The 17473-nt window shown below is 59.8% G+C and overlaps 3 protein-coding genes across 6 annotated transcripts in view; 2 read left to right on the forward strand and 1 right to left on the reverse strand.

Annotated features, from left to right (window-relative positions):
• Positions 1-386, forward strand: part of EPS8L1 (EPS8 signaling adaptor L1) — a 12067-nt gene extending 11681 nt beyond the window's left edge. Inside the window, exon 13 of the mRNA XM_069097240.1 lies at positions 117-386. Coding sequence (XP_068953341.1) covers positions 117-203 — 87 coding nt within the window. The 3' untranslated portion in view covers positions 204-386. The remainder of the gene's footprint in view (positions 1-116) is intronic.
• ISOC2 (isochorismatase domain containing 2) overlaps positions 1-17473 on the forward strand; it is a 184661-nt gene that overhangs the window by 44145 nt on the left and 123043 nt on the right. The gene's annotated exons all lie outside the window — the stretch shown is intronic.
• Positions 1526-15402, reverse strand: PPP1R12C (protein phosphatase 1 regulatory subunit 12C). 3 transcript variants are annotated; one of them, XM_069097260.1, is made up of 20 exons: positions 15235-15402; positions 10887-11005; positions 10644-10803; positions 9085-9229; positions 6005-6079; positions 5690-5778; positions 5494-5603; positions 5342-5400; positions 4893-4960; positions 4654-4743; positions 4348-4438; positions 4178-4267; positions 3980-4040; positions 3788-3873; positions 3523-3578; positions 3319-3397; positions 2933-3037; positions 2713-2763; positions 2510-2560; positions 1526-2436 (listed from the first exon to the last, which is right to left on the reverse strand). In XM_069097260.1, the coding sequence occupies exons 2-20, from the start codon at positions 10921-10923 to the stop codon at positions 2350-2352; spliced, it is 1590 nt and encodes a 529-aa protein (XP_068953361.1). In that variant the 5' UTR covers positions 10924-11005; positions 15235-15402; the 3' UTR covers positions 1526-2349. The 3 variants fall into 3 exon arrangements, with proteins under 3 accessions (XP_068953361.1, XP_068953359.1, XP_068953358.1); XM_069097258.1 differs by having other exon boundaries at positions 3788-3870; positions 5476-5603; XM_069097257.1 differs by having other exon boundaries at positions 5476-5603; positions 15235-15401.

A 17473-nucleotide genomic window follows, 5' to 3' on the forward strand; every position in this document is an offset into this window, starting at 1 on the left:
GCTCCCGATGGAGTGTCCCCAGGGGGAGGGGGCCAGAGCTCCCGATGCGAGGGTCCTGAGGGGGAGTGGGCCGGGGACCTCAGTTCTCTTCCCCCCTCCCTCCCATGTCGCGCCAGGACTCGGAGAAGCGGTCGGAGTTGGAGGCGGTGATGGAGAAGCAGAAACGGAAGGTGGAGGGAGAGGTGGGCGGGGACGCGCTGTGACCCGCCCCCTCCCACCCCCGGGTCGCCTTCGGGGGCTGCACAGACTGACAGATCCTCCCTCTTCTCCCCGGGCCTCGGCCGGCCCGCCCCGCAGGCTCCGCCCAGCGCACTCCTGATTGGCCGAGGGCAGACGGGGCGGGGCCATCGAGCCGGGAGAGGGGAATAAAGTGCGTTGTGTCTCGAGCCCGTGGGATCGGGTTTTGTCTCGAACTGCGCCCTCCTCCTTCTTGACAGTGCCTCCCCGGCTTAGGAAGTGTTTGTGCGAATAGATCCCGTGTCTCCAGGGGTCCCCCCAGCCCTCCCTGGGGCCAGTCACGAGCCCCAGACTCCTCAAGCCCCGACGTGCTGCGCAGCTGAACGGGGCACAATCTGGGGGCCCTGGCAGCACCCATCCTGGAGGCAGCCGCCCCGGTGCCGCACGCGACCCCCATCTGCGCGATGCGCATCTCTCCCCTGGCCGGGCTGGCCGGGCTGGGCGCCCGTGACCCTGCTCCTCCTGCCTCGTCGCACCCTGAGCCCGCAGGCGCCCCGGCCCCCCGCCTGGGCTCTCTTCTCCCTTTCCCATTCCCTTACCTCCATGCTGATGAGGTTTTTTTAAGTAACTTGCTCAAGGTTACAGGCCAGTTATTCTCGTGTGGGTGCAGAGTATTTGAGGCCGAGCCCATCCCAGGTCTCCCGACGCTGGGGCCAGCGCTCTTACTCACCGCGCACCTGGCCGCCCCATGCTGAGGATTCCTAAAGCCATTCATCCCGCCCCAAGCTTTCCGCTGACCTCCAGATCCCCACCTCAGAGTACACGGTCCTCGGCTTTTAAGACCGAGTATGTCCAAAACCTCAGGATCTCCCCCCCAACACTCCTCTCTTCCGGCTCCCCCCTTACTGCTTGGGGCCCAACGACCCTCCCAGCCATCCCCAAGTCCCTGGGCAGCCCACAGGCCAACTAAGCCCATCTCACCCTCGGGGAAAGCCTCCTCCCCTCCCACCCGCACTACTGCCATGGCTGCTGGGGAGACCCCCGGAGCCTGCCCCTCTCCCCTCAGCTGCGATGTTCCTGCGGTCTGGGCCCCCCCATCCCCAAGCCCCATTCGTCTAGAAAGCCTTCCCGACGCCCCTCAATGCGGCTACTCCTCAGTCATCAATCTGTTGGCCACATTAGATTGGGAGTCCTCGAGGGCACAGGCTGGCTGCCTTTGTCTTTCTGAGCATCTACAGGGCTGAGCTCGGTGCCCAGCACACAGCAGGTGCTTAATATATGCTGATGAGCTCTTCCCTACAGGCGGATCCACTGTCAGCCCCCTCACACACACACCATACTCAAGACAGCAAAGTCACACCCTTTATTGGCGGTGCCCCGTGGCCACGGCAGCTCTCCCAGCATGGGTGCCCTCCCCCCACCCTGACCCCAGGCGGCGGGGGGGCAACCCCGGCCACAAAAATAGAAGCCTCCTTCCCCTATTGCACATCAGAAGTGGGCGTGGGGCCCCCAGAAAATACCCACGCCCCTCTATACATGTCCCAGCAGCCCTGGCCAGCAGCCAGGGGGCAGGGACCATTGGCACATTCTTTGCTCCCTGGAGGGGGTGGCATCACACGTGACATGTAGAGGAAGCAGGAGTGGGGTGAGGGGGGGGGATCTCTCTCTGGTGCCCTGGTCCCCAAAGTCTGCATCTTCCTCCTTCGGCTTCCCTGGCCCTGGGCCCTCACCACCTCCCAGCAGCTCGGCCGAAGATTTCCTCTTTAACCGACTTCTCCCACCTGCCTTCAGCTACATTCTGTCCTCCACCATGGTCCATGTACATCTCTGGTCCCATCCTTGGCAGCCCCCAGCACCCCCCATCCAGCCCCATCCTCCCAACAGCCCAGCCCCCTCCTGTGGTATCCACAGGCTGTAGCCAAGGGCGCCCCCTGCCCCTGCTCCTTCCATCCAGGCAGCTGGGCCCTGAGGGCCCCAGGGTGCTGGGGAGTGTGGGGGGGTGATTATGGCTTTTTTAGGGGAGTGATCGGGGAGAAGGGACTCCTGATGCCCCCTCCAAGGTCCCCAAGTTTCACACAAAGGAATGATCTGTGGCAGAAGCAGCTGCATAAATAGGGGTGAGGGGAGAAGAGGGGAGCAGAGCCAGGCCCCCTCCCAGAGTAGGGGTGGGGGTCACTTGGAGAGTTTGCTGATGACCCGGATGAGGGCGGCATTTTCATCCTTCAAGCGCTGGTTGTCAGCCCGGAGGTCAGACAGGGCCTGAGGGACAGGGGGGCCAGGTCACCCGAGAGGAAGGTAGGCCGCCCCCCCCCCCCATGGCTGCTCTCCTCACCTTCAGCTCCTCCTCCAGCTGGGCTGCCTTCCTCTCTAGGGCCCGCCGTTCCTGGGGAGGGGGCCACATCAAAGAAGGGGGGAGCTTGGGGGAGCCTTACTCCCCCTGATCCTGCTCCCCCACTATGAGACTAGCTGCAGAAAAGAGGCTGAGCCCCAGAGGCCCCCCTCCCCACCCCCCACATCCCCTTTCCTCCCACTCACAAATCTCTCCAGCTCCAGCATGGCCGGCCTGTCTGCATACTGCTCCTGTCTCTGTGGGGAGGAGTGAAGCTCAGTGAAGGAGGGGGAAGGGGGGCAGGGGGAGAGAGAGGGCAGGGGGAGGGGAGAGGGAGGGCAGGGGGAGGGGAGAGGGAGAGCAGAGGGGAGGGAAGGGGCAGGGGGAGGGGAGGGGGAGGGAAGGGAGCCCCCAGTCCCAGCTGACCTGTGTAGCCCTCTCCAGCTCCACCTTCAGCTGTGACAGCCCCAGGGTGGTCTCCTGCAGGGTCTCCCTGAGCCTCTCATTCTCCCCCTGCAGGCTCAGGTACAACTAGGGCATAGAGGGCAAGGGGACAGGACTCAGAGCTGCTGAGAGCCCCAAGGAGCTCCTGCTCTAGCCCTGGCCCCAAGTGGCAGAAGAGGAAACTGGGGCTGTGAGAGGCGCCCCCTGAGGCCTCAGGCTTGACAGAGCTGCTGCCCAGAGGTGCATGAAGGGGAGGAGCGGGGAGCCCCGAGTCTGGGGTCATGTAGGACAGGGTGTGGGCAGGAGGGCACTCCAGCAGAGGAGCCTGACAGGCTGTCCCCTTGTTCCATGGGTCCCCTTGGGCTCACCTTGCGGAAATTGCTGTTGTCCGGGTGGCGGTCCCCAGGGTCTGCCCGTGGCCGGAGTCCCTTGGAGCCGTCCACCACGCTGGGGACCCAGGAGAGTCATTCAGTCTGCAGGCCCAACCTGCTCTGTTCTACCCTCTCCACCCTGCCCGCCCCCCCCCTGCCCCCCTGGGGGACTCTGGGGAAATGAGGAAGGGCAGCTGGTACCTGGAGGCTGGACTCTCCTCCCGCGCCAGGAGGTCCCCGGGCTCTGCCTCCTCACCCTGGAATGGCGGCAGGCAGGGGATGGAGGAGGGCACCAAACCGCCCTCCACCACCCCCCAAGTCAGTGAGGTCCCCAAATCAGGACGCGCCAGCAAAGGCCCTAAAGTGGGCAACGGGCTTGTCCTCAACCGATGGGGAAACCAGGGCCCCCCACCCATGGTCACCCACCCAAACCCTAGGATCCCAAACCCAGCTTCAGGCCCCTCACCTCAGCTAGCCCCCGGCGCTCCTTACGGACTTTCCAGCGGTCTGGAGCCGCCTGCTGGCTGCGGCCTTCCCCCTCAGGCTCCTCTGCTGGAGTGAGATAGGTTCAGACCTGGACAGCCCACATGCCCTCCTGCCCACACCCTGTCCTAAGTGACCCCAGACTCGGGGCTCCCTGCTCCTCCCCTTCATGTACCTCTCTGGACAGCAGTGCCCGAGTTCTCCAGCCCAGGGACTCGGGGCCGATGAGCAGGGTCCTAGAGGATGGGAGGGAGCATCAGCTGAGGGGGAAGCAGGCCCTGAGCTCCCCACCCCAACTGACCAGGCATGATGCTTAACTACCCCTCCGCCTCTCTTCACCTCCCCAGACATCATCCTGAGCCCCCCAGCTCACCAGGCTCCCTGAGCGCGTCTCGTCCTTCTCTGGCTCAGGGCCCCGCACTACGCTCTTTTCTGCCTCTTTCAGGTCCGTCAGTGTCACCCCCTGGGAATAGGGACAAATGAAGGGAGAGCGAGACCCCAGCAGCTCGAAGAGCTTGAGCCCCCACCCACCTGGGGCCTCACCTGAGTCGATCTCCGTGACTGGCGCATGAGCCGGGACCGAGCCTTGCGCTGAGACTCAGATTCCTCATCCCTCACAGGCATCTGGTATAATCTGGAAGAGGGGTGAGGGGATGGGAGAGGGAGCAGGAGGGAAAGGGGGAAGGGAGAAGAGGGGACACAGGGGAAGGGGGAGGGAGCAGGAGGGGGGGGGGGGGAAGAGGGGATACAAGGAAGGGGGAGGGAGCAGGCCAGCAGGCGGGTCAGCACAGCTATTCCTAATGCCACCCCTCCTCCCTGGGCAGCACCCGGTCCCCCCTTCCACCTCACCTCCTTCGGTCCCGGGAATCAGTGGGGGCCGAAGAGGCTGAACCTGGGGCATTTGGCACGGCTGGCAGTGGTGTTGAGGGCTCCACAATCCTAGGAATTGGGAGGGGAGATGACAGTAACCATTTCTCCCTCTTTGGCCCTGTGGGCCATCACCCCTACTTTACCAAGACTCCCAGGAAGCTGGTGGTGCCAGACTGGGGTGCCAGCCTTCTCTCCCCAAGGACCCCCTGCACACTCACGCTTCAGGGGTCTCATTCATCTTCCGGGAGAGTGTTGGGGGCACACGGGCCAGACGGAGCTCCTTGGTCTGGAAGGGAGAGAGTGGGGGGTGGGCATGCAGCCCACCTAAGGGTCATCCTGCTATCCTCAGGTTGAGGGAGCCCGGGGTGGGGGTGGGGAGGCAAGGAGAAGATTTTCCTTGAGAAAGGTCATCTCCAAAGCCAGCCCAGATCCCGCTGACCCCTGGCCCCAAATGACTGGAATGAAAACTCAGGATTCTGGCCAGTGCGCAAATCAAGAGGTCCTTCCCCATCTCCCTAACCACCAACCATCCAAAGCAGTCAGTGCCCCCATTCTTGGATGGCCCTGAGCAGCCAGAGCAGGTGGGACAGAGCCCAGTGCCCCCCAGGCCCTCTGCAGTCTGGCACCTAGGGATGGGGGATCCTCCAGGTCCCTCTCACTGACTCACCTTGGGGCTAGGGGGATCCAGGTTCTGTGGGGAAGATACTCCATTCAAGGCACTGGGCTCTGGGGGAGAGGGGCAGAGGTCAGTGGGTCTCCTCTCTCCCCCCCTTACCCTCCCAGGCCCCAGGGCTTCCTCACCTGGGGGTTCCTCCTCACCCTCCTCCTCATCCCGGAGTGGGGGGGCCCCAGTGCCCCCCGGCCGCCGCTCCTTGGACAGATCTTGGAGGGAGATCTTCTCCCGGCTGCTCAGACGGCACACAGAGCTCCTGTGAGGACACAAGAAAGGGGAGCCCCTGCTGGGGTGAGGGCCCAGGGAAGGCCCCTGGCCCGGCCCTGCCCGGCCCACTCCTACCTCCTATGCTTGCTGCTGGCCGGTGGCTGCGGCTCAGGGCCGCCCTCTGGCCCGCGGCCCTGGGCGAGGGCTTCTTTTTGGCTCCGAAGCTGGGGAGAAAGAAGGGCAGGAAGGCGTCAGGGATGGCCGAGTCCTGAAACCCCAGGGGCCCCAGAAGATGGGGGGGGGCAGAGCATGAAGAGCCACAGTCAACAGGCCCAGGGGAGAGGGCCTGACAATCAGGGTCCAGGGGAGGGTGAGGCGGGGGGTGTGGAGGGGGCCAAGGTCCCAGGGGAAGAGTGAAGGGGTGGAGGGGTGAGACCCCAGGGGCCTCACATCTTCCTGCTTTCGAGCCAGCTCTTCCAGAAGGCTCAGTACTTCCTCGTCTGCCAGATCACAAGGACGCTGCCCCTGAAGTAGACAGGAAGGAGGGAGGTGGTGGTGAGCCCGGAGCTATGGAGGCCAAGCCCCAGCCTTCATCCCTCCTAGGACACCAAGAGTTCACCAGTTCCTCCCTCCCTCCCTTCAGCATACATTTACTGTGTGCCAAGGCATTGGGGCCCCCACCCCCGACCTCTATGGAGCAAACATGAAGATGGGGAGGGGGGAGTGGGAAGAGAATCAGCATTTATAGAGCACCTATGTGCTGGGCCCATGCTAAGCAGGTCTTACAAATCTTATCTCATTTGAGCTTCACGGTCACCCCCATCTGAAAGCTGAGGAAACTGAGGCCGACAGAGGTAAAGGGACCTGGCCAGGGCTGCGCAGGCAGGAAGCACCTGATGCTCCTGCCCAGAGAGGGCTCTCGTCCCATGGCCCCCAGTGGCCTCAGGCACACTTTGCAAAGTGACCCGGCTAAGCGGGACACACCACAGAGGAGGCCACAGGAGAGCGGCCTGCACGGAAGGAAGTCTACTACCAAACTCCCCAACATGCACTCCAGAAAAAAGGGGAAGCTGGTGCCAGACTCAATAACGGTGATCAAGAACTCCCACAAGAAATGCCAGTGACAACAAACCAGTGGCCTCCCAGGAAAAAGCCTGTGGAAAAGGAGCCTGGGGTCCAGCCACTCCCTGACATGGGAAGGGCAGTGCCTCTGCGGCTGGTGGTGACTCTGACACAGTCCAGAGACGACCTCGCAGATGAAAGAGGAGGCCAGAGGTGACCCAGATGGAGACCGAGCAGGGCCCAAGGGTTTTGCCAGAGCCAGAACTACACACATGACAAGAAAGGCAGCCAGAGATGACAGGAAGAGAGTAGCAAATGTCACACATGAAAACCAAGAAAGACCCAATGGCAACAGAGTCATCAGAAGGAGGAAAAGAATGTGGGAGTGGTCCAGCAACAAGCCCCAAGTGACCTTGGACTCCACAAGACCAGGAGCCATGACCGTCAACGAGAATTTAGCTTGGAGAGGCCTGCAACCAAGGCTTACAGCTCAGGGTGGCAACGGTGATACAAATAACAGTAAGAGTGACCATTCCTACAGGGTTTTTATGTTTGAAAAGATCTTCACAACCACACTGGGGAGAGGGGGCTGTTCTTAAACCCACTCTACAGGTGAGGAAACTGAGACAGAAGCAAAATTACTAGTTCAGAGTCAGGAACTGAAGCTGAATTGGAACTCAGGTCTTCCTTACCCCCAGGTCAGCAGCTCTATCCATTATACCACCAAGCTGCCCTTAGGGGCATGAAAATGGATCTTTAAGGGCACAGAGAACATTGAAACATTTCTGATGAAAAGACCAGGGATGAATAGGAACTTTGATTTACCAGCACCAGGAGTCCAGTAAAACCTAGGAAATGTAAAATGATTTGAGCAATTAGAAAGGGTCATAAGATGGTGTGGTGCAATGTCCTAACAGAGAGAGAAAAACTAATCTCCCTTCATAACCATTATATCATCAGAGTAACGAGTGAGAAAAACTGAGGTCCTGGAGGTGGCTTATTCTGTTCTGAGGGTCCAAAAAAGAGGGAAGGGAGGGAGAGCACAAGGAAAGAGGATGAGGGATGGAACTCAGTAGTTCTCCTGAAGGGAGTGTGGGGAGAGGAAGGAGGCCAGTCTATACAAAGGCAATGTAAAGGTGAAGGCTGACCAGAGCGGCAAGGCATCTGCACAGGGACAATGATGGAGCCCACGGGACTCAATGAGAGCCCAAGCGGGACAGCACAGAGAGGACAAGAGACAGCCCCAGGGGTCCGGGGGCAGGACAAGAAGGCAGCCTCAGTAAAACCCCGGAGGAGAGGCTGCAGAGACAGCCCCAGGGGTCCAGATGGGAGAGAACAGGGTCGGCTATGAGCTGAGAGATCACAAGAGGTAGAGGCAACCAATGGACACAGCACTTTTTTCTCCAGGAGAGAAGGGGTATAGGATGAAAGCTGGAGGGCACTGGGCACATGTGAGGGTGACAGGGGAGCTCAGTACCAGCAATCTGACTGCGCCACTCCCCCATCCCTCCCCTGCACTGCCTCTAGGAGCCAATCAAAGCTCTTCTGTGTCACTAGAAAGGCCTTTACGGTCTGGCTGCAATCCAGCTGTGCAGCCTTGTTGGGGCCTACAGGCCAGCCTGGCCTGCACTCTCCCTCACACGAGGCCCAGCGTCCCCTTTCCTGGAGTACAACCACTCCTCAAGTCCACCTTCAAGAAGCTCAAGCACTTTCCACAGCAAGCACTTATGGTTAGGGGGAGGGCCAGACTCCGCCTCTGACTCCAACCCTGACCCTCCCCCTGTGTACACACGTATGCACACAGACACACACGCACAGACATGCACAGACGCACACACACGCACACAGACACACGGACACACAGACACATGCACACACACGGACACGCGCGCACACACACACAGACACACACGCGCACAAACACTCTGAGTGTGCTAAGTAGTAAGGTGCACAAAGCACTGGGCCTAGAGTCAGGACAACCTAAGTTCAAATGTGGCCTCAGACACTAGCTGTGTGACCCTGGGTAAGTCACTTTACCTCTGTCTCCCTCTGTTAAATTTTCTATAATGTGGGGATCATAAGAGTCCCTCCCTCCCAGGGTCACTGCAAGGATCGAATGAGGTGATCATTGTAAAGGGCTTAGCAGGCACCAGAAATACAGCAAGCGCCTAATAAACACATCCCCTTCCCTCATTGTCTCCCCATCACAACACAAGCTCCACACAGGTAAAGGCTGTTTCCCTCTCTCCATGTATATCCCCAGTGCCCAGCACAGCACCTGGCAGACAGAGGTGCCTGATAAATGCTTAATGATGAGATGACTAAATAATCCCTTGATCGGGGTTGAGGATGAGAAGGGGAAGAGGGTCCTTGAGACAAAGGCAGTGGGGGGAGTCTCCCCAGCAGCCGGGCTGAGAAGTCGCTGCTCCCCCCCCACTTCCCCCCCGCATCTGGCTCGGACCCCTCACCGCATGGGTTAAGGAGTCCATGCCTCCCCCATGCTCGGCTAGCAGGCGGCAGGCATCCTCTACGCCCCAGTGGGCGGCGGCGTGTAAAGGCGTCCAGCCATCCCCGTCTCGCAGCTCAGGGTCATAGCCGGCCTGGAGGAGCAGCCTGCAGTCAGGGAGAGACAGGAGGTCTGACAAAGAGAACAGAGGCTCCCTGTCCAAGGTCACGCCGATAATGAGTCGGCATCCAAGCCAAGTTCAGGCCTTTGTCCATCTTTCTCGCATCACGGACCCCGGGCTGGTCAGTCCATGGGCCCCTTGTCAGAAGCAAGCTTTTAGAGGCATGAAATAAAGTACAAGGATGACAAAGGGAACTGCCGGTATTGAAAAGCTCACAGAAAACCGACGAAGCCCCACTGGTGTAATCCAACCACCTCATCTTACAGAGAAGGAAACTGAGGCTCAGAGAGGCAAACAGAGCCACAAAGCTCCCAAGCTCCACACTGTCCTTCCACAGGCCCGCTGGGGCCTGGGTCTGACCCTTCCTCGCCCTGCACATCCCCTCTGCCTCATGTCCACCCAACAGACACATGTCCTGCAGCAGGGGGAGAGCAGCCCCTCACACTCTGGGCCAGGCCTCAGGCCTACTTAAGTGACCCTGACATCAGCCTTACTGAGGCCTCTTGTCTCTTCCTGCTCTGGCTCCTGGTGCTAGTGCTGGTTCTGGCAGCCGGGACCCAAGCCCGGGGAAGCCCCCTTCACCTGCAGACAAGTCTCACACCCCTCTGGATTTCCTCAGTCCCAATTCCTTCAGCTCATTCTGAGCCTTCTCCTCTGGACTCTCCATTTTGTCAGTGTTCTAGAAATGGTGCCCACTGGGGCGGCTAGGTGGCACAGTGAACAGAGCATGGGCCCTGGAGTCAGGAGGACCTGGGTTCGGATCCGACCTCAGACACTTAACATAAAAAATAGCCGTGTGACCTTGGGCAAGTCACTTAACCCCAACTGCCCCCCCAAAAAAGCAAAAAAAAAAAAAAAAAGAAATGGTACCCAGAGGTCATCTGCCCAGGGCAGGGCACAGCAGGACCGGTCCCTTTCCTAGGCCTGGATACTGGGCCTTTTTTCATTTAGTCTAAGACTGTCCTGGCTGTCTGCCACATACCCCAGCAGACTCACTGGGAGCTTGTGGTCCACTAAGACCCACAGCTCTTCTTCAGAACAGCAGCTGTTCAACCTTTGCACTTGTTGCCATTGAACTGGATCGGATCAGACACAGCCCATTAATCTGGCCTGTCAAGCTGCTCTTATGGGATTGTCATCCAGGAGGGTGGCTCTGGAGCCTGGCTGTGTGGACATCTGTGGATCTGATGAGCAGGCCGTCTGTGCCTCGACCCAGGCCCAAGTGCAGATCCTAGGTGCCGTCACTGGAGACCACAGCCCCAGGAACAACTGACAGGCCCTTCCAGGCCCACCCCCTCTAACTTCCCCACCAGGCCAGCTCGAAAGGCTGCCAAAGGTATTTGTGAAACCTGAGCAGCTGCACCTGGCACACCCACAAGCCCAGAGGAGAGACCCCATACCTCATCACCTCCATGTAGCCCTTGGCAGCAGCCACATGCAGGGCTGAGGCGCCTGTGCGGGGATGGCGGGCCTCGGGCATGGCGCCCCCATTCAGCCAACACCGCGTGTCATGCAGCAGGAGCTCCTCTTCAGCCCGCTTTGCGGCCTCCACATCCACACCTTGGGGAGAAGAGACGAGACCATGGTCAGCTCTGGGAGAAGGCACAGGGCCCACCTGCGCTCCCCGCTCCCTTTCTGCCCACCTCGGCGGGCAATCTCTGCCCTCAGCAGACTCTCCATGGCATCGGCCTCTGCCAGGTCCAAGGGCAGGTCCCCATCACTGTTCACAGCAGCAATGTTGGCCCCCTGGCTCAGCAGGTACCTAGAGCGCAAGATGGCAGGTGAGCGAGGACAGGCCCACTCTAAGCCATCATTCCTTAGGCCCCTGCCCTACGCCTCAAGGAGCTCGCAGTCTAAGGGGAGATGAGCAGCACCGTGCAGTGGGCACTTCAGGATAACTGGTAAATGATGAACAGAGGGAAGACCCCTGCAGTGAGAGCAGAGAAGCAGCAGCTCAGGCCTGGGCCCCGGGCCTTAGATGGGACAACAGGTGGGGGGAGGGCGGCGTAAGACTGGAGAGGGAGGAGGGGCAGTTTCTGAGAGGCTTTGGAGGCCAAGCAGAGCATTGTGGATCTGCCACTGTGGGCCACAGGAGCCCCTGAAGTTTGCTGAGTCGGGGGAGGGGGTGTCACAGGGTCAGACCTGGGGTTTAAGAAGATTCTTTTGGCAGCAGAGAATGAACTGGAGAGAGGAGAGAGAAGGCAGGCAGACCCCCCAGCAGCTATTAAATATCAGGCTTGAGGTGATGAAGGCCTACCCCAGGGGGCTGCGCCAAAGGAGACATCACAAAAGTGAAATCAATAGGTCTTCACACCATATTGGATAAAGGTGGGGGGGGGATGGGGAGAAATCCAGGATGACCCCTAGGTTGTGAGCTGGGGGGACGGGGGGGATGGGAGGAGCTAAGAATTTGGGGGACAAGAGAATGGTTTTGGATGTGCTGAGTCTAAGATATCTACTGGACATCCAGTTTGAAATGTCTGAAAGATTCTTCTGGAGATTGGAGTCAAAGACTGGTGCAGGAAAGGTAGGTTTGAGTCATCAGCACAGAGATGGTCACTGGTTCCTTGGGAGCTGATGGGATAACTAAGGGAAGTGTCCTATAGAGGGAGAAGAGAAGAGGGCCCAGGACAGAGCCCTGTGAGACACAGGCTCATGACCCAGAGGAGAGTCCAGCAAAGGAGACTGAGAAGGAATGGTCAGGTAGGTAAGAGGAGCAGGAGGGAGAGGTGGCCCCAAAACCTCGAGAGAAGATCCATGAATGGCAACCACACACACACACACACATACACACACACACATACACACACATATACACACACATACACACACATACATACACACACACATACACACACACACACACACACACACACACACTAACTCAAAGGCTGAGGGGACCCTGCCTCCCTACTTTTAGATTTGACTGCACCAGACTGCAGACCCCTCCCAGGCTTCTGGGTCCCAAGGCTAGCTTGTGTACAGCTTAATTAGGGAATATGAAATAACTATATTTGAAATGATTGCTACACAGGTTTAAGCTTCCTTAATGATTAAACTACTAAAAATCGGAGTTCTTTTATCCAAAATTGTATTGGTCACAAATATTTTGAGGCTGCTACTTTACCCTCTTTTCTTTAGAGAATCTTTATTCCCACCAATCTCTGATATGATCAATCTCTTTTCAACACATGATTTTGGAGCAGGGGTCTATGGGCTTCCCCAGACAGCCCTTGGAGGACTCAGAACCCCAGTCCATGTGGCCATAGGGAGCTATCAAGGCTCTGGAACCGGAGAGCGATGTGGTCAGACACAAGGGAAGGGGCTGGGCTGGAGCCCAGTGGGGAGCCCCTTTAGGAAGGCTCTGTGGCTGGTAGAGGCAGATTAATGAGAAGCATTGAGGACCAACAGCACCTCTTCCTGCTCACCCTGAGGTCACGAAACAGGATGGCCACTTGGGTGGTCACCGAGGCAGGGTCTTTTGTATCCCCCAGTGCTAGAGGGCTGTGAAGGGCAAAGAGCTCAGCGAAGGGATGCTGACCTGCAGCCACTCTGGCCTCTGGCATGGGAGGGATGTGGGGGGCCTTGTCTGTTCACAAGGTGAGTCAGGAAATGCAGACACCAAAGCAGGGCCAGAAAGGGAAAGTATGGTGGAAAGCATCTGAGTGAAGGTCAACGGAAGGGCTTTTGTCACTGGCATACACTGCAGACCACCCAGACCGACAGAGGACAGTGATGGTCAGTCACCAGCCTGGCACAGAGGTGTGTGCCAGAGGCCTCCAGCTAACCAGACACCTAGTTAGAGCTTTCTGCCCACGACTGCCTAATGATCCTTTCATCCTAAACTGAGGAAACCTACATGGGGAAATTCTCCTCTGGGCCTAAGAGGAGGAACTGGCTGCTGGGGTGGAAATGCCAATCCCTGACAGGAGAGGCCAGTCCCCCACTGGAGCCTGGCCGAGAAGAAGGCGCCTTCCCGCTCTGAAGTGGGAACGCTAGAAAGACAGAGGCCATAGGAGGGACCAAGGCGGATGACCGGCCAAGTTGGTCCAGAAGACAGGAGGAAGGGCAGACAAGCAAAGGCTAGAAGGTGAAGGCATCTGCCAAACAGCTGTGAGCTACAGCCGAGAGTGCTAAGGGCAACACTGGCTGGGTCTGGAGTCCAGAAGACCCGGGTTCAAATCTGGCCTCAGGCACTTCCTTGTTGTACAGCCTTGGCAGGCAGAGCACCTCACTCCTGCCCCCTCAGTTTCCCCATCTGTAAAGTGGGCATGAGGGCAGCCATCTCCCAGGGCTAGCATGAGGATCACATGAGACGCACATTGCAGGTACGTAATAAATGCTTCTTCCCTCCCCAGCCTGGCCCAAGACCGAGGCTCTGGGTGAGTGGGAGATCTCAGCCTTCTCTCTGCTCATCTCTCCTCCTGCTAAGGTTTTTTCTGCCAAGAAAAAATGACCTTTGAACAGGAAATGACAGAAAACACCCCAACACTGGTAGAGAGCTGACGGTCATGATCACTGGGGCAGTCAGCAGTCCTCAAGGCCGAGCAGACGGGATGGCCAACGCCCCGCCTGGACCACCCAACAAGTGTCATTCTGCTGGACAAGAGAGGGCCGAGACCGCCTGCTGCACAGCGCGCCGGGCTCCAAGAGGCCCCAGGGAGGCCAGCACACTTGGCAAAAAGGACACTCTAGTCCTGGGAAGGCCGGGCTGGCAGACAAGGCAACCAGACTGGCAGACCAGTAAAGCACTTGGAAAATCATCTCGTGTGACTCTTGTGGGAAGGAAGGAGAGAGAAAAGTGAAGTGTCTAGGACAAGGATGATGGCTCTAAACAGAGCCTGTGGCCCAGTGCATAAAAGTGTAAGAGGAGTTCCTGGTCAACCCAGCCAGGCCAGTGTCTAGCGGAGTCCACACTAGGCCCCGCTAGCAGGGTACGGGGGAGAAAGGGCAGACAAAAGCTCAGAGCGGCTGTGTGGGCAGCAGCGAGGGGACATTTCCCATCTGGAGAGCGCCTGAGGGCCCCCAGGATGGGAAAGGGCCAATATCTGTACAGGAAGGTGGGGGTGCTGAGCCTGGAGAAGTCTTCAAGTGCCAGAGGGGTGTCCTGGGGGAAAGGGAGAGACTTGTTCCTCATGGCCCCAGAGGGAGCATCAGGGAACATTATTGGAGGAGTCCAAAGGAGGCCAGTTTAGGCAGAGGCATGGAGGGCCTGGGGGGAGGTCATGGCGGCCCCTCACTGGAGGCTTCAGAAGGAGCCAGGCAGCTCCTTGCCAGCTAAGTTACAGGGAGGTTCCTTCTGAGGACAGCCTGACCTCATAGGCAAAGCCCCTGTATCTGAAGGAAAGTCCAGCGAGGGTACAGGTGACTATGCAGGGCCTTGGAGACCAAGCAGTGTAGAGAGGGGGGAGGAGCAGAGGGCTGACCTCTCACTGAAGGCCGGGGGTCAAAGGAAGGGAAATGTCAGAGCTAGGAGCCTTAGACACTGCTCTGAGGGCTCCTAACCCAGGGCCTGAGAATGGTTTCTGATAAATTCCTCTGCACCTCATGTATCTCAATACACGTCTCTGAGCAGGGGTCCCTCAGCCTCAGATCCTCGGGTCTGATCCCACCCACCTGGAGACAGGAGATGAGCAAGGCCCAGAGAGGGAAGGACACAGTGACCAGCATCCCCTGGGCCTCTGAATCCCATCCCAGCGCCCTTTCTCCCAGTAAACAGCCAGAGAGAGCATGAGTAAGCCTAGAAGGAGGCGGGCCATGAGACAAGGAGCCACCTGGTACTCGATGAGGTGGGGGCAGGGGCAGAATGCAGAGTCCCAGAGGCCTAGGGGGCCAGAAGAGGCCTCCAAGGTCACATGAGGCAGCCCCAGACTGAGCAGACTTGCCCTCAAGAGGGAAGGGAAGCCCGTGCCTCGCACCCTCCCCCCAGACTACTCTTTCAGCAGCCTTCCTCCCAGGACTACCCCCTCCCACTAGGGCCCCGGGCCTTACTGGGCAATGTCCAGGTATCCACAGGAGGCAGCCACATGCAAGGGGGTCCAGCCCTCATTGTCAGCTTGGTTGACTGAGGCCCCCTCCTCCACCAGGAAGCGGACCACCTCCAGGTTCTCATCAATGCAAGCCTGGCCAAGGAGAGAAGAGAAGTTAGGTCAAGCTTGGGGACAGGGGATGGAACTTCTGACCCCTGACCTCCTGGCTGGGTACAACCTTCTCCTCCCTGGGGAACACAGGCTCAGGCCCTCTGACCAAGGCTTCCTCCAGGCCCCAGATGTCTGGGCCCTGGCCCCTTTCCCCTCAGGGACCACTGAGGTTAAAAATAGTATGTGGTGTGAGATCACTCCCTGTGCCTCCAGCAGGGGCCAGCAACATCTCCTACCCAAGCCCCCCAGCCTTGCTGACTCAGATCCTTCCCATCATCTGCCTTCTCCCCGTCCAGGCCCAGGAGCCTGGGCTCCCAGAGCCCCAAACACCCAGGTTCCTGAAGGCTGGAAGAGAAGGCAGCACTCCCCCCACCCAGCCCCCCCAACACCAGGGCCTGGAGAGGAGAGAAGGCAGCAGGGCCAGGAGGATGAAGTCATGGAAACTCAGGCAGGGCAGGGGGGGCCAGGCCCACCCCCAGCCCTGGGAACGGGTTGAGCTCTGGCCTCCCTTTGTTTCCTCCCGATGTCATGGAGACCCAAGGGGGGGGGATGAACAAGGGGGCTTCCCTACAAGGACCTGGCAAGAGCAGAGGAGAGGCCTGGGAGTGAGCTCAGCCACTCCGCACCTGGGGAGCCAGGCACCCCGCTCTCCTGTCCCCGCTCACCCAGACTCAGGCGGCTGACACTGGGCTCTCAGAGGAGGCAGACCCCCAGTGCACTAGAGAGTGGGCTGGGGGAGAGCAAGGAGGCACCCAATGCTCCCCCAGAGTGGGGGAAAGGGGAAGGTGATGGAGGCTGGGTGGGAGAAGACCCCGGGGTCCTACTGCCCCAGAGCCAGGAGGGTGCTCAGAGATCACAGAGCAGCAAGGGGATGCCTGGAGGGCAGTGGTCAGCCCCAGGTCACACAGGGACCATGCTGTGCTGCTGGTGGCCAGAAGGAGGGAGGCCCCTAGAACCTTACCAGGCAGAGGCAGCCAGGGCACGCCCCAGGCCCGGCCAGGAAGGACACTATCCCAGAAAGGAAGCAGCTGAGGGGGCTTGCTCTGGGGGACCCTGAGGCCTGGAGTCCAGTGGGGGAAGGGGAGGGCTCCCCCTCCAGCCCTGACAGCCGGGGAAGCATAGGGAGGGAGTTGGGGCCCAATGGCAGAAAGAACAGAGGAAGGGGGGATTGTCTCTGGGAGCAGGAGAGCCCAGAGCCCAGGGGAGATGCTGGGGGTGTGAAGGTGGAGGTGGGTACCCCACAGACCAGGAGGCCAGAGGCCACGGTGGTCTGGGGGTGGAGGGCCCTGGGGAGGGGGCACAGACCCCTGGCAGAGGAGCCCCCAGAGCCCAGGGGCCAGCCAGGGAGAAACCCTCAGTGACCCGGGGGACTGGGGGGCAGAGGAGCCTGGAGGAGCAGGAGCCCAGGGATCCCCCAAGGTGCTGGGCTTGGGGGGCCAACAAGACAAAGGCCCATCAGGGGAGAGCTGGGGTCCCGGGAGGGCTGCCCAGGCCTGGCTTGCTCAGGCAGAGACTGCCAAATAAGGAGGCGGGGAGGGAAGGACCAAGGTGGGGCCGCTGGGAGAGGCGCACTCGTGGGGGGCTGTGCCGGGGTGCTGGGAGAGCGTGGGGGATGGGAAGGGGGCCAAAGTGGGGCCACGTGAGTACTGCCGAAAAGCTCCAGCTGTCTAGCGGAGGGACCCCGGGAGGGAGAGGGGGAGCTGGGGGAATAACCACGGGCCCCCAGACCATGGAGCCGTGTGTCAGGGGAGGGGTGCCCAGGACATTGCCCCCTGTCCTTCACTGCCCCCTGCAGGATGAGCCCCCGCCTCCACCGTGTGTCCCAGCAAGGGGGGGGGGGGGGAGACGTGTTCCCCAGCCCCCAGAGCCGTGCATACTACACTCTTCCGATCGGGGGGGGGGGGGGGGGGGGAAAGGGGGCAAAGGGGGTGACATCCTTCCCAGTCCCCGGCTGCCCTGTGGCGGGGAGAACCCTCTCCCCGTGTGTCCTGGGGGGGATGATGACATGCCCCCGGCCCCCGTAGGGTGAACCCCCTGCCCCGTGCGTCCCAGGAGGGGTCCCCAGGGGGTGACATCACCCCCAGATCTTC

Source organism: Petaurus breviceps, unplaced genomic scaffold (genome assembly GCF_028583685.1).
Source record: "Petaurus breviceps papuanus isolate PSGF00001 unplaced genomic scaffold, PetGlider_PUasm1.0 355, whole genome shotgun sequence".
NCBI classification, from domain to species: Eukaryota; Metazoa; Chordata; class Mammalia; order Diprotodontia; family Petauridae; genus Petaurus; species Petaurus breviceps.